This window comes from Phoenix dactylifera, chromosome 8 (assembly GCF_009389715.1).
Source record: "Phoenix dactylifera cultivar Barhee BC4 chromosome 8, palm_55x_up_171113_PBpolish2nd_filt_p, whole genome shotgun sequence".
NCBI lineage: Eukaryota > Viridiplantae > Streptophyta > Magnoliopsida > Arecales > Arecaceae > Phoenix > Phoenix dactylifera.
This window is the reverse complement of record NC_052399.1, coordinates 27,056,562-27,069,219: the sequence shown is the minus strand read 5'-3', so window position 1 is coordinate 27,069,219 and position 12,658 is coordinate 27,056,562. Positions and strand designations below refer to the sequence as shown.

At 40.5% G+C, this 12,658-nt stretch overlaps 2 protein-coding genes across 2 annotated transcripts; one reads left to right on the top strand and one right to left on the bottom strand.

Moving 5' to 3' along the window:
* Nucleotides 1-1,788: 1,788 nt before the first annotated feature.
* On the bottom strand, nucleotides 1,789-2,187 carry LOC120111747. Its single transcript, XM_039129635.1, has one exon. It carries the CDS (start codon nucleotides 2,185-2,187, stop codon nucleotides 1,789-1,791), a length of 399 nt encoding a protein of 132 aa, XP_038985563.1.
* Nucleotides 2,188-8,443: 6,256 nt separating this feature from the next.
* On the top strand, nucleotides 8,444-9,835 carry LOC103708636. The gene is made up of 2 exons (XM_008793657.4): nucleotides 8,444-9,474; nucleotides 9,578-9,835. The coding sequence occupies exons 1-2, from the start codon at nucleotides 8,589-8,591 to the stop codon at nucleotides 9,634-9,636; spliced, it is 945 nt and encodes a 314-aa protein (XP_008791879.2). The 5' UTR covers nucleotides 8,444-8,588; the 3' UTR covers nucleotides 9,637-9,835.
* Nucleotides 9,836-12,658: the final 2,823 nt, after the last annotated feature.

The window sequence follows — 12,658 nt, the reverse complement described above, 5'->3', positions numbered from 1 at the left end:
AATTCTCCTTTCGCAGGCCCTAGGAAGTGAGGTTAAAAAATATATTAGTGATAAACATATTCCTTGGACTCTTTTATCAAGATTGTTCAAGTTGAGATTTAAAATAGCACTTAATTTCCAAATCTTTCTATGATATTTAGATAAGGTTGGCCTAGTTAATAAGCCTTCTCTTTGTTCCATCTAGCTTGCTATGTAAAGTTTGAAAAATCATAACAGATAGTTATTATGTGTTGGAGATTTAATTTTGATATATAGATAGCGGCCTAGCTATTAATTCAGCTAGTTACATATATACTCCTCGACTCTCTTTCTTATCACTAACTCATGCCTCTTGGCCAAGGACTTCGCATTCTTATTGGGTTTGGGGATACAGTATTAGCTAAAATGATAACAAAGAGATAGATGAAGAGAAATAACTTCATTACCCTTCCCTAGTAAACTAGTACAACTGCTTGCTTGGTCAGCTAGGGTAGATCACTCATGATCATCGATATATAAGGATATGTTATAATTATTAAGATTAATAATTTTAATTACAAATTAAAGTTTAAAAATTCAAACTCAAATTAGAACTAATTTTAATTGTTCATCTTTCAATTGTTAGTTCCTCTACCCTTCACACATCGATCATAGGTTGGCTCTACTTTGAATTTGGATGTTCCTACGAGCTAGCAGCTGGAATTCATTTAAAGTTCATTCCATATGAATTTCATGAACATCAAAGACTAACTTAAGTTAGTCGCTAATCAAACATACATGATTAGCAAAGTAACGCCAGCCGTATGAGTTCATGTTATTACCATTCTTCCAGGTTCCAACCTCCTAATATGAGCTATGATAGAATTAATCATTTTGTTTATAGTGACCTCCTAAGATTCTCATGTTAATTAGGAACCGGATGAAGCTCTTAATGAAGAAGGTTTAGAAGCCCTAATTTTTAAGACATGACACTAAAAAAAAAGAAAAAGAGAAAGAAAAACTTTCTTCATTCTTATCCAATGACCCTACTTTCAGTGATGCATAAGCAGACAGGTGGGTAAGCACCAAGGAAGCCCAGCTATACTTTGAGTCACCATCGAGCCGAAAGAGAAAAAGAAGCCCTTCCCTTCTTTTTCCCTTGATATCATCATCATCTTTTTCCACATTATAATATATATATCGACAAACTCGAAGGACCTGGTACATTCCACTTGAATCAAAGATGAACTTTCAGAACCATGAACATCTTTAGGCCCCCTTCAAATCAAAAGAAGAATCATGGATTCACACCTGTCAGGCCCAAGGGTAGATTCAAGAAGGTGCGAGTCCTCCACACTGATTAAAAGTTGGTAGAATATCCTTCCAACAGTAGACAAGTAGATCTCGTACACAACGTATAAAAAAAAATTGAAAACGAAAAAGCTTCCCTCATCTCTCAGTTAAGGAGGTAATAGCTTCCCACAGGACTCCTTCTTCACATCAAGCAAAATCTAGTTAAATGTGAGTCTTCCACACTTATACCTACAGATTGATACAAACTCACAAAATAGCTAAGCAGAATTAAGAGAATAAATTCTCACTCATTTTCAGATTTAAGCAGCATGCTAATAGGAGAGAAAGCAAAGAAAGCAAGCGTTGTTATTGAAATAAAACATCAAGCTCTTGCTCATTCAGTCCACCTAGGTAAATACATAAAATTACACCTTGATCCAACTCTTCTTCCTCTCTTATCAAAGACTACAGATAATAGAAAGGAGAAAAACCTCTTCTTCCTCAAACTACCATTCATGTCCACCACTCGGATCACCATCATCGACTTAGCAGCGGGAACCAACGTTCATGGAAGTAGGACTGGTAAGAGATCATAAACATGAGAAGCACCAGAACAAGCGCGACGCCCCACGGCGATCCACCGGCCCTATGGAAGGACTCCCTCTCAGGCAAAGGGATAAAGAAAGGCACCCGCCGCCGATCGCAGCTGCTCAGCCAGTGGACGACCAGAAGCAGCACCAGCGGCGACACTATGAGGAAGAGCTTGATTTGGTCGATCAAGCTCTCGAACGCCGATTCGTAGCTCATGTACCATGAGAGGCCAATGAACAGGAAGAGCGTGAGGAGGAAGAAGCATAGGTGGAGCGGCAACGGAGGGGCTTGTGAGTAAGAAGATGTATGATAAGGACCATTTTGATGGTAGTAGCTACTTGCCATGTTTTCTCTATAGAAGTGGGAGCTTTGAAGGGTTATGCGAATTAGAGGAAATCTCTCCAACTCTCTCTTGGCTACATAGGAGGGGGGGCTTGGGGTCTTTATAGAGGTTTGGAGTTTGAGCTGGTTGAAAGGCGCAAAAGGTTAAATGCAAAGAGTGGGAAGGGAGGCATGTGAGCTTTACTTGGCCTGTGGGGGATTCCTCTCATTTGAGAGGCCGGGGGCAATACGTCCAAGAGTTTCAAGGCCCAGGGATCGTGGCAGAAATGGACGGGCCAATGGAGGGGTAACACGTACCACCGACCATGCTATTGGGAGGAGAATAAAAGATGTCAACATGGCTTGGAAAGTGATAGGGGCGGTGGCCCATGGAACTAGTTATCGTTTTCCTCCATACGACTTGACAAACGTACTCACTTTTCAATATATGAAAACTCTCTCGCATACCATTTTTCTTGGGTAAACTCTCTCGCTTATTATGTACAATGTGCAGTTGGATAGGGCTTGAAGTATCAAGTATGGCAGCGAACTGATCCAGCTAATTAGTTGACTCTATTTCTTAAGTGCTTATCTTGGTGCACCGCTAAAGAAATGAGCAGTTTGTGATTAATTACCAACGTGCAAGGCCATATGGTTGTATATAATGTGCAGTATAATTTCTTAATTAGTTGAGCTTTGGCCTGTTTGGGATCTAGATTATATTTCAAGAGTGCTACTCAAGCTCAGTCGCATGTTTAAATTTGCTCAAGCTCGATCGAGGTTTAGTCATCCATTTTCGAAGCTTGATTCTTGTCGATGCTTACTTTCATGAGTTGATTAATCTTGGAGTCTGGTTTGTTCGCTTAGAACTAGGCTTGAGCCTCCTTTACAATCTTGCTGCCGAGCCGAGCTCCTAAAACGATATATCTTCAAGACCAAATACAGTCTAGTTTCTTAGGAGGCACAAGTGAATGTACAGTTATTAAAAGTAATACAAAGAAATACTTATATAGTGCACCTGAGGAAAATATGAGCAGAGCTGTTTGTTGTGTAGCAAGGTAAAATCATATGAAGAAGAGCAATATTTTTATGTGTACAATACTATCTTGATCCTTGGGTTAGAGGAGGCTTAGACATTTAATGGTGAAATAGGACAAGCAAAGATAGTCATTCCTGCACTTGTGGTACGAATTACGAAAAAAAAAAGTCATTTTGATCGGTTTAATGAGCGACAGGCCTCCTGCGCTTGCTAGCCGTATCAAAGTCGAAACAATCAGAAGGAAAAAAGTTATGGCTATGTGCGTTTTGTTTCCAGTGCAGAGACTTTTCTTAACCTGTGGGTGGAAAAATCTGGGTGTAGCGAGCACAGCATGCGCTTAGTCTCATACGGGCGTCGGAATATGCATACTTTGTAAGGACCTTGTCCTATCATTTTGTATTGGAGACTAGCAAAAATAAAAGTTGGAAAAGCCAAGGCAACAAAATTCTTTATTTTATTATTTCTTTATAATTTTTATCTGATTACTCTTGTATTAATAACAAGATGACTAATCTTTTTTATACAAAATTAAATATGATAAGGTCTTTAGTTGAAGTCCGTTTTTGAGATGATGGGTGTTTTCGGTTGGGGTAGGGGTCGCTGTTGGAAATAATAAGTGCAACTAGAAATTACTATATATGATCCAAAATAATAAATTAAAATTAAAAATTTAATATCTATTTTTAAAAATTAATTGGTAGTAAATTTATTTGGATTGAAGCATGTAATGCACACTGCTCTAAAAATGCGATTTGCCTCTTACGTGCAGGTCTGCAGCGATTTTATCTCCAAGATAAAATAATCCGGCTCAACTTGATCCTCTTCTAACAAGTACGATCGTTGGAAAAGTTTGACCCGAATGACTCACAGAACAAAATGAAAAATAAAAAATTAGAAAAAACATAAGAGAAGTATTCTTTATCTCTCTCAGGTGGAGAAGTAATGTAGGGCTCATTAGAAAGGAATTTTATTTAAGCAAGAAGATTTGCTTCCATATATCCGATATGGGACTAAAAAGATAAAAGTTTTAAAACCTTTGAAATACCTAACGCACTGGGGGATAAGATTGTTTTTTATTTTTTAATTAAATTTAAATCTTTTTATGAGTTAAAGCCTCCAATAGTAGTGGTCGGGGTTGTAGAGAGGAACATTAGAGCGTATATTAGAATGTAGATTTCTATTTTAAAAATCAAAGATATTAATCTGGTCGTAGTAGCACTGCCTTTCTTCAATTTCAGAGCTGAAATCTGAACTCCATATTAAATATCATTGGATAAAAAGGTAGTAAAACAAGTTTCAATTTTCAATTTTCTTGAAAGATGTGTACAAACAAATGAAGTATTAGTTTCATATTAGCATATCTAGTTGTTATGATCCTATTAACTGATAAAATCAATATTTTATCAACAAAACTTGATGCTTATAGTTCTTTTTCTTTCGAGTGGAAGGGAGGGAATTATCCCACACAATTTATTACCAGAAGAAAAATTGATGTTCACAGTTATAAACATCAGATGTAATTAATACTCAATGTAGATTATGTAAGTTTGTATTACTCTCTTCTAATTAAATTTTTACTAGGCATGATATTTGAAAATTGAAATATAAAGATATGGATGGTGCCCATATACTGACCATCTGGATTTGTATGATCAACATGTGGTCTGTCAGTTTGTGAGTGTGATCCTCAAGACATCAAGTGTCAAGCCTTCTTTTTTTCTTTTCTTTTTTATAAACAATGAATAACACTCAAGCAACCTTACTTTCAGTTGAAATGAGTGATTACCAATTATCAATTCAAAAGATTATAAAGATTGAAGAGGTTAGCTCCTTACAAGCTTGAATAAACCACCACTGCAATGGACCCCTCTTCACAAGCTCCATCTTCCTGCTAACAACTCCAATGGCGAAAAGTCACCAAGGAACATCTTGGATATACATCCAATAGTCTTGGACAACTAGGGCTTGAGCTAAAGAAAGTAAAGAGCATGTCATGAAACCACTTCTTCTTGCCATGAAAAGAGCCTCTCTCCTTGCATGGTGTTTTAAAATGAGTTAGAGAATACATTATTAAATCCTTTTTTACGAAGTTTGCTCCTTGTACGTAGATATTTTCAAATATGATCTCATTTAGGTCCGAACCATCCAAACCAACATAACAATGGGAATGGGTCAAGTGATGATTTTGACGTCACCCAACCCAACAGTGTTTGAATAGAAATAATTCATTTGTTTTCTCATTCAGCATGCAGTTTTTGCTTACAAGTTTTTGGTTAAGTTTCCGGGTTCTCAGCAAATCCGGCAACGAAAAAGAAAAATCCACCAGAATCTAGATCTAGCTCAGCTGATTTCAGATTCCAAAAGCATTATACTGTAATTAAGCAGCCTCGAAAACGAGAAATTATACCCTATATTGCATGCAGCACATGGCAACACATACATATAATCACAGCCGCTTATTCCTGTAGTCGTGCACCGAGATGAGTGCTTGATGAATAGAACCCACTAGAACGAACAACTGTAATTGGCTGCATGCACGGCTACATAGTGCACAGGCATAATTTCTCCTCAAAAATAGATTCTGAATGAAGCTACTTGCCATGACATGCTTGTTATCGCATGGTGACATGGCATGGGCATCAGGGCATGACCCTTTAGAGACAAGAACCACATGCCCAAGAAGCTCAACTCCAAGAGAGCACAGGCCGCCCATGAAACTGCCAAACCTGCTATCCTATAAGAATCCCTTCACCTGGCCATACCTAGAGAATTCTGCCCTTCCCCAACTCCAAAACCAAACCCCACTGGATGACAGATGCCGAAAGTGAAGTATGATTGATCTCTGAAATGTGCTTTACACCTAACAAACCTGTGGCACCTCCCTTTTAATATCTTAATGCTGTGAAAAAAAAGTGCAGGGATATGATGCAGTTGAGGTAAGAACTCTGTTTATCATATTTCTATCGGTAGACAAATCGAAAACCAAATCGAGAAAGGAGGGGGGTGGTGATGACAAGTTAGGGCCACTTTTCTAAGCTTATTTTCTCTCCTTGTTTTGTTTGATACAATGGCAACTCACATTGAACGCGCATGAGTACAACCAATAAAATCAAAAAAGAGAAATTAAGGAAGAAAAAACAGAGCAGACTTGTGATGATCCCAAAAGATCCCTTTCGAGTGTTGTGCAGCAAAGGAGGCGACCCAGTCAGCAATAGTTTTTATCTTTCGGCAGACATGAATGATTATGAAGGAGCTACATCCTTTCAAAAGCCTATGAATGTCATGTAGTCCGTCGTTATATTTGTATCGTACTTCAATCCATTCGATCACCATAGCAGAATCCCCTTCAAGGTAGATGCTGTCCGCACCCAACACTAGCCTCGCATAAGTGATGCCCCCCCATGCAGCTATCAACTCTGCTTCGATGACTGAGATGTCGAATATGCGTCGTCTTCTAGCTGCGACTAGTCTGGAGTCATGATCTTTGATCACAAAGCCCATTCTTCCTCTGCCTCAATTTTCGGACACATTACCGTCAAAGTTCACCTTAAGAAAGCTAGAGGGTGAAGGATCATTTTTCAAGCACTATGCAAGAAGTTAAGAAGATCGAAAGAATATGTTCTTTCTGGCCCTTTCCCCTTTTTTGTTTTTTTTGTTTTCCTTAAGAGAAACTATGAGGAGACCCAACTTATGTTTCATTAGCAATGAAATGAGAAAAAGTGCTAAAATAATAAACAGCGGGTTACAACATTGAACATGCCACTGCTTATCTCAACTGATTATGTAATAAATGCTAGCTTGAGCTAGTTCATTTAATTTCATATAAATATAAGCTGTTCAAGAACAAATCATTTAAGAGAATTGACAAAAGCTCGAGACCTCCCGAGTCTTTCACATACAAACTTCTATCTAATTTCCAAGATTATATTTTAATCATAAATTATGTTCATCCTTCATCTTAATAAATAAATACACAAATAATATTTTATTTATATACATTATAAGTAAGAAAGTATATAATATGTATTAAATGTTTATTTGTTTATGGTTGAACTTAATCGAACTGAGCTCGAGTAAGGCAGGCGCAGCTCTAGCTTGGCTCATTTAATTACTAAGCCGAATGTGAGCATAATTTCAAGATAAATGTAAGCTGCTTATATACCACTTCTTACTTGATAACCCAAGCTAGTAACCAGTTTACTATTGAGGCTAATTAAGCAGGCGAAAAAAAACAAAAGGACCGATCCTCTAGCATTTGTTAAGAGGAAGCCCTCATTTCAAGTGCATCAGCAAGCTGCTGTTTTATGGAAGTAATTGTTTCCTGCAATTCCTGATATTCCATACTTGCCAAAGTGAAAGAATTTGGAAGCTATAAATGGGCCATTTGTAACTAGTGATCAAAAAATTAAGCATAGGTGAACATAACCTATCAGTAATTTTACCTTCTGGCGCGGCTGATCCTGTATTCCACTGTCACTTGCAGCTACCACCTGTAATAGATCAGACAACAGCATCTGCCAACTCAATCATCAATACAAATGACAAGTCCATGCGATGTGTGAGTAGATGCTTTACAGATTCCAGATTTCAGTAGCTAAATAATGAATCTCAGAGAAATGCGGTTTCGGTTCAGAGCAAAGATAACTTCAACCTAATGCAGTGCTCCGAAGTATTAAGAGATGTGTTCATGCAAAGAATGACAAGGAAGAGTATAATGCACAGTTGGTTAACTCTAAGTTCAAAAGACTTCTCATTAAGTTGCCCTAATAGTTCGGCATGAGACTGCAGTAGAGAAGATAACCATCCAATCATCTAAGTTGAATCAAGAATGGTGCAAGTTATCCATTTTGATCAATCTTCAGATTATTTGCTGCCTTGTATGATAAATGCTTTGAAACGCTAGAATGAAGTGCTGCGACTCGAGAGAGAATTTTTAGTTGCTCCCAGTAGATCAATTTGGTCTAGAATTTTTATGCTAGCAGCCATCAGCTCAAACATGGAAATGAACTGAATTCCCAAAAATATAATTTAAAAAAGTTGGAGAGAGACTTGAACAGACTGGTTTTTTTAAATAGAAAAAGGTATCCATCCTATTGGATGGCATGAGCTGCTTTTGTTCTTATTCATTCTTAGTCCAGCAAGCACTATAAAAGAGAGAAGCCACTAGGTCATTCCGGAAGCATCTGTTGCTTGCTTAAGCACGAAGCATTGCGGAATCCCGTCACCATCATAACTCGCTTTACTCTCACTAGATAATAAGTGCAGCAAGGAGCGTCAGCCGTTGCTAACGAAACGGAGGCGACGAGATTCCCAACCTCTTCCATTAAAAATTCTTCCTTCTTACACGAAGTGGGTGTTTGTGTTTGAGAGAGTGTCTGTGAGAGAGATGGCTTTTATGATGGGAATTCGGCTGGCTTCCTATGCCGTCGCCGGAGCTGCGCTCATTATCACTCACGAGACTACCAAAGGCGCGAAGGAGAAGCTCCGGCAGTGGGTCGTCGATAAGTTCACCTCCCGGTCATCTGATCCGGCTCCTCAGCCTCCCAATCCCTGCGACGCCGTCAACGAGGAAGACGACTTCGTTAACGGCGGGACGCCAGCAGATATCCAAGAACCCACTCCGTCCCCTGTCAACGTGACGGAGAACGCGGACATGGCCGACCCGATGGCGGAGGACGATAACGCCGTTAACAGCGTGCGGCCCGCACATCTTGAAGAACCGACTCTCACCAACGTTAACGTGACGGAAAAAGCCGTCGAGGGCGATCCGACGGTGGAACACTCCCAATCGAACCAGGATAACGCCGTCAACGTTCCCCTGTCAGGGGAGTTCCCGTCGCACTCGGTTGCCGAGAGCGATCGCGCTGCGAACGGAGATCTGACGGCCGAACCGCTCCAACGGCACGGGGCACCGGCGCCCCTCAGCTTGGAAGCAACCGGCGTCCACCGGAGCGTAGACGACGTCGATAACGCCGTCAAGGTCGGCGAGACACGTGCCATGGATACATCGCGTCAAACGAAATCGGATGAGCTAGCCCAAGATGCACCCAATCCGGATCCGCCTCCGGGCCGGGGGATCCGCGGCTCCTTTGTGGCGGCGGCCGTTAACGCCGTGAAAGGTTGGGCGAGGTCGCTATTCAATTTCCTAACGGCGAAGAACGGCGGCGCATTGGATCCAAGAGATCGGGATAAGATGCGACGGATTTTGGAGAACTTAGGCTGGCTGGCCGTGGAGCAACTGTTCCTCGAGCGGCTGTTCAGGCGCTATAAAGGTGGCGATCTCTACCTTGATGTTATACTGGTTGATTAACTTATGTGTTTATTTGTTTAATGACTGACTCTTTATTTTTTTTTTTGTTTACTAATCCATGTTAGCTGGCCGTAAAGTTTATAATATTTTGAAGAACAACACGCCGACCGCTTGGTGTTGGTGACCGGAAGTTGGGACGCCTCCAGTCTTCGGTACATCAGTGTAGAGAGCAGAGGGAGGGTAAAGAAGGGTTGTGTAGATGCGTAGTACTATTAGCACTTTATTGTAATGGAATGCCTGCTACTTTCTTGAGTTGCCCATTGTAAACTAGTACTGTTTGGTTCCATAAACTTCGAACTGAGCTACGGCCCAGTTCTTTTGAATGTTGTGTTGGTGCCTGTGAAGCTGGGAGTGTGGTTGCTCTTCTTCATTTGCTAGCTTCAGACCCTACTGAGAGGAGTGGTTGTAAAGAAGTTGTCGATGACTTAGCCAAGGATAACAACTGCTTAAAACTCGATCATCTCCTCTAAGAAAAGTTTTTTTCTTCCCTTACAGAAATTTATTTGGCAAAAAGAATCCTGCCTTGTCTGCCTGCTCTACAGTCTGGTTGGGAGCTCTTGTGCCCAAGCGCAATGTTTTACTCTTGCAAGAAATTCACCCACTGAACATGTCAATTACTGAGCTTAACTCTGGACGTGAATAGCTAGCTCTTATGTGTTTTAGCATGATCTAACTAATCATAATATTTGCTAGTTATGTCTTGTGATGCACCAGATTCATACTTGATCTAATTTTAGATCAACTAGGAATTTAGACATCTTTTTAACTTATAGATCTTAATCTAGAGGTTGGATCACAAGCAGGTTTGATACATGTCAAATCTAAATTTCTTTATTTTTGTTCTTCTTTTTCTAAATGTCTCTGTTTTTATTTTGAGTTTTTTTTTTTATGTACATGTTCTTCTAAATACTGAAATTTGCATGAATAGTCCTTCAAAATTGATATTTGCATATGTAACGTTATAAAATATTTATTTTGCATGTGTATCCTTTTTTTTTAGCATATATATCTACATCATCTAATGCGGTCAAGAAAGTAGCGTTTAAAATTAAAAAAAAATAAAATATTCTTAATGGATAGATATATAAAAAAATATTTTTTCCGTCTTTCTTGAGCTATTTTCCGCCCATTTTTACTGATACCCACAAGAGTTCTCCATCGAGGAACAGAAGGTGAGAGAGATAAAGAGAAAGGGATGCAACGCTGGTTTAGAAGTTACTTCGAAGATTTTTTTGTTTTTTAAATTAATCTTTGTAAGAAAGCCCCTTCTCATAGTGAGGAATGTTTAGATTTTGATTTTTAAATTATTTAGCTGTTGTGTTTCGAGTTTTCATCGTGAGAAAGCCCCTTCTCATCCGGAGGAATGTTTAGATTTTGATGCGAAATAGATTAATAGCCCGTTGAGTCAGTTGCCAGGAACAAAAAGAGTTTTGAGTTAGGACTCAATCAAGTAAGTGGAAAGAATTGTTTCTCCTGTAATTTTTTTTGTTTTTTTGAGGAGATAACTTATGAGAATATGGTATATGAAAATATAAATTTGACACGTTTGATTATTTGGAAAAAAAATATGACATATTTCAAAATGACTTATATTTGATTAAGTATCTATTTTTTTTTAAAAAATAGTATAAATACTTATTATATTATTAATAAAGAAAACAACTTTATTCATTGTTTTTGATTGCTTAAGAGTACTTAAAAGCCTTAATTTTTAACCAATGAAAAAGTAGCTTTTTCATATCTTCTATGATTTTTTTTTTCTATAAAACATGAGAATTTTATTTCAATAAAAATGTTACTTTCCCATCTTTCTTATTTAAAAACACCAATCAAGATAATTTTTTGTTTCTCCGCTGACTATACTTTCTTTCCTTCTTTTTTTGCAAACAAAACAAGCCTTTAGAAGCAGGATAACAAGTTATAGTTCCCATGGGCTGGTAGGCCAGATTCACATATGGGCTGGGATATGCCTAGTATATATAAATCTAGGCTGGGCCGAGTTGGGCCATCTGGGCTTGGGCTGAGCGTCAAGATCTTAATCTTAATCTGACTCGTCTAAGGGTTGGGTTTACGGACGGCCGTTCGGTCTGTGAACAAGTCTAATGGTGGGGGAATATAGGCAATCATTTATTTTCTTTCCTAAATTGCTTGATCCTTGATGAATACAATAAATTGGTGGATTCAAAGTGTTGCTGGTGGTCCAAACCGAGAACGATTGGCACAGCGGTGTGAACGGGGTTCCGTCTGAGTCGCCTTGGTTGGTGTTGATTACGCTCCACTTTCCACCGGAAAACCTGCAAGCAAGCCTCGCACCACCACTGGGGTAGTGGGGGCCCTCCGACGATCAAGTCAGAGGAGATTGGAGGAGAAGGAGAGATAATTGTAGGTAGTAGGAGAATGCACTGGAAGTTCTTGCTTACCTCCCCCCTTCTCCCCCCCGCAGCATATATACCAGGCTGGGGGGTCCTTCTGGGGGGTTGGTCATCGTGTGGCACGATGGAGTTGCCACTGACATGGCCGTTACAGGGCGTCGTGGGGCAGCGCTGGGTACGGCCGTGACAGGGCGTAGTGGAGCTCCGCTTTGTACGGCTGTTACAGGAGATCGTGGAGCAGCGCCGGATACGACCGTTGCAGGGAGTAGTGGAGTAGAGGGTCGTGGCGTGCTTCAGGGGAACAGCCTGTCGTTGTCGAGAGATTGCCGACTCGGGGTCGGATTGCTGGATCAAGGGGCAGCCGACTCGGGGTCGGGCTGCGAAGCCGAAGATATCCGACTCGGGGTCGGGTTACTGGATCAAGGGGCAGCCGACTCGGGGTCGGGCTGCGAAGCCGAAGATATCCGACTCGGGGTCGGGTTACTGGATCAAGGGGCAGCCGACTCGGGGTCGGGCTGCGAAGCCGAAGATATCCGACTCGGGGTCGGGTTACTGGATCAAGGGGCCGCTGTAGTCTTCTTGGGCGCGCGTGTCGGTCACGTGGGGCATGGTGGCTGAGTTCCCCCGTAACAGTAGCCCCCCACTTCCGAGCCTGGAACCAGAAGGGGAACGGGTGAAGGAAGTGATGCTTCGAGATTGCCGCCATCCCTCGGAGAGGCGCGCGCGCTTCGAGCTCCCCGTCTTCTTTATGGCGTATGGCGGTTGTTGCTGACC

Bases quoted from the DNA above. Each gene is read 5' to 3' on its own strand.
- LOC103708636 (XM_008793657.4), top strand. From the start codon at position 8,589: ATGGCTTTTATGATGGGAATTCGGCTGGCTTCCTATGCCGTCGCCGGA. The intron at 9,475-9,577 runs GTGGCGATCTCT...AATCCATGTTAG, and splicing joins GCTGTTCAGGCGCTATAAAG to CTGGCCGTAAAGTTTATAAT.
- LOC120111747 (XM_039129635.1), bottom strand. From the start codon at position 2,187: ATGGCAAGTAGCTACTACCATCAAAATGGTCCTTATCATACATCTTCT.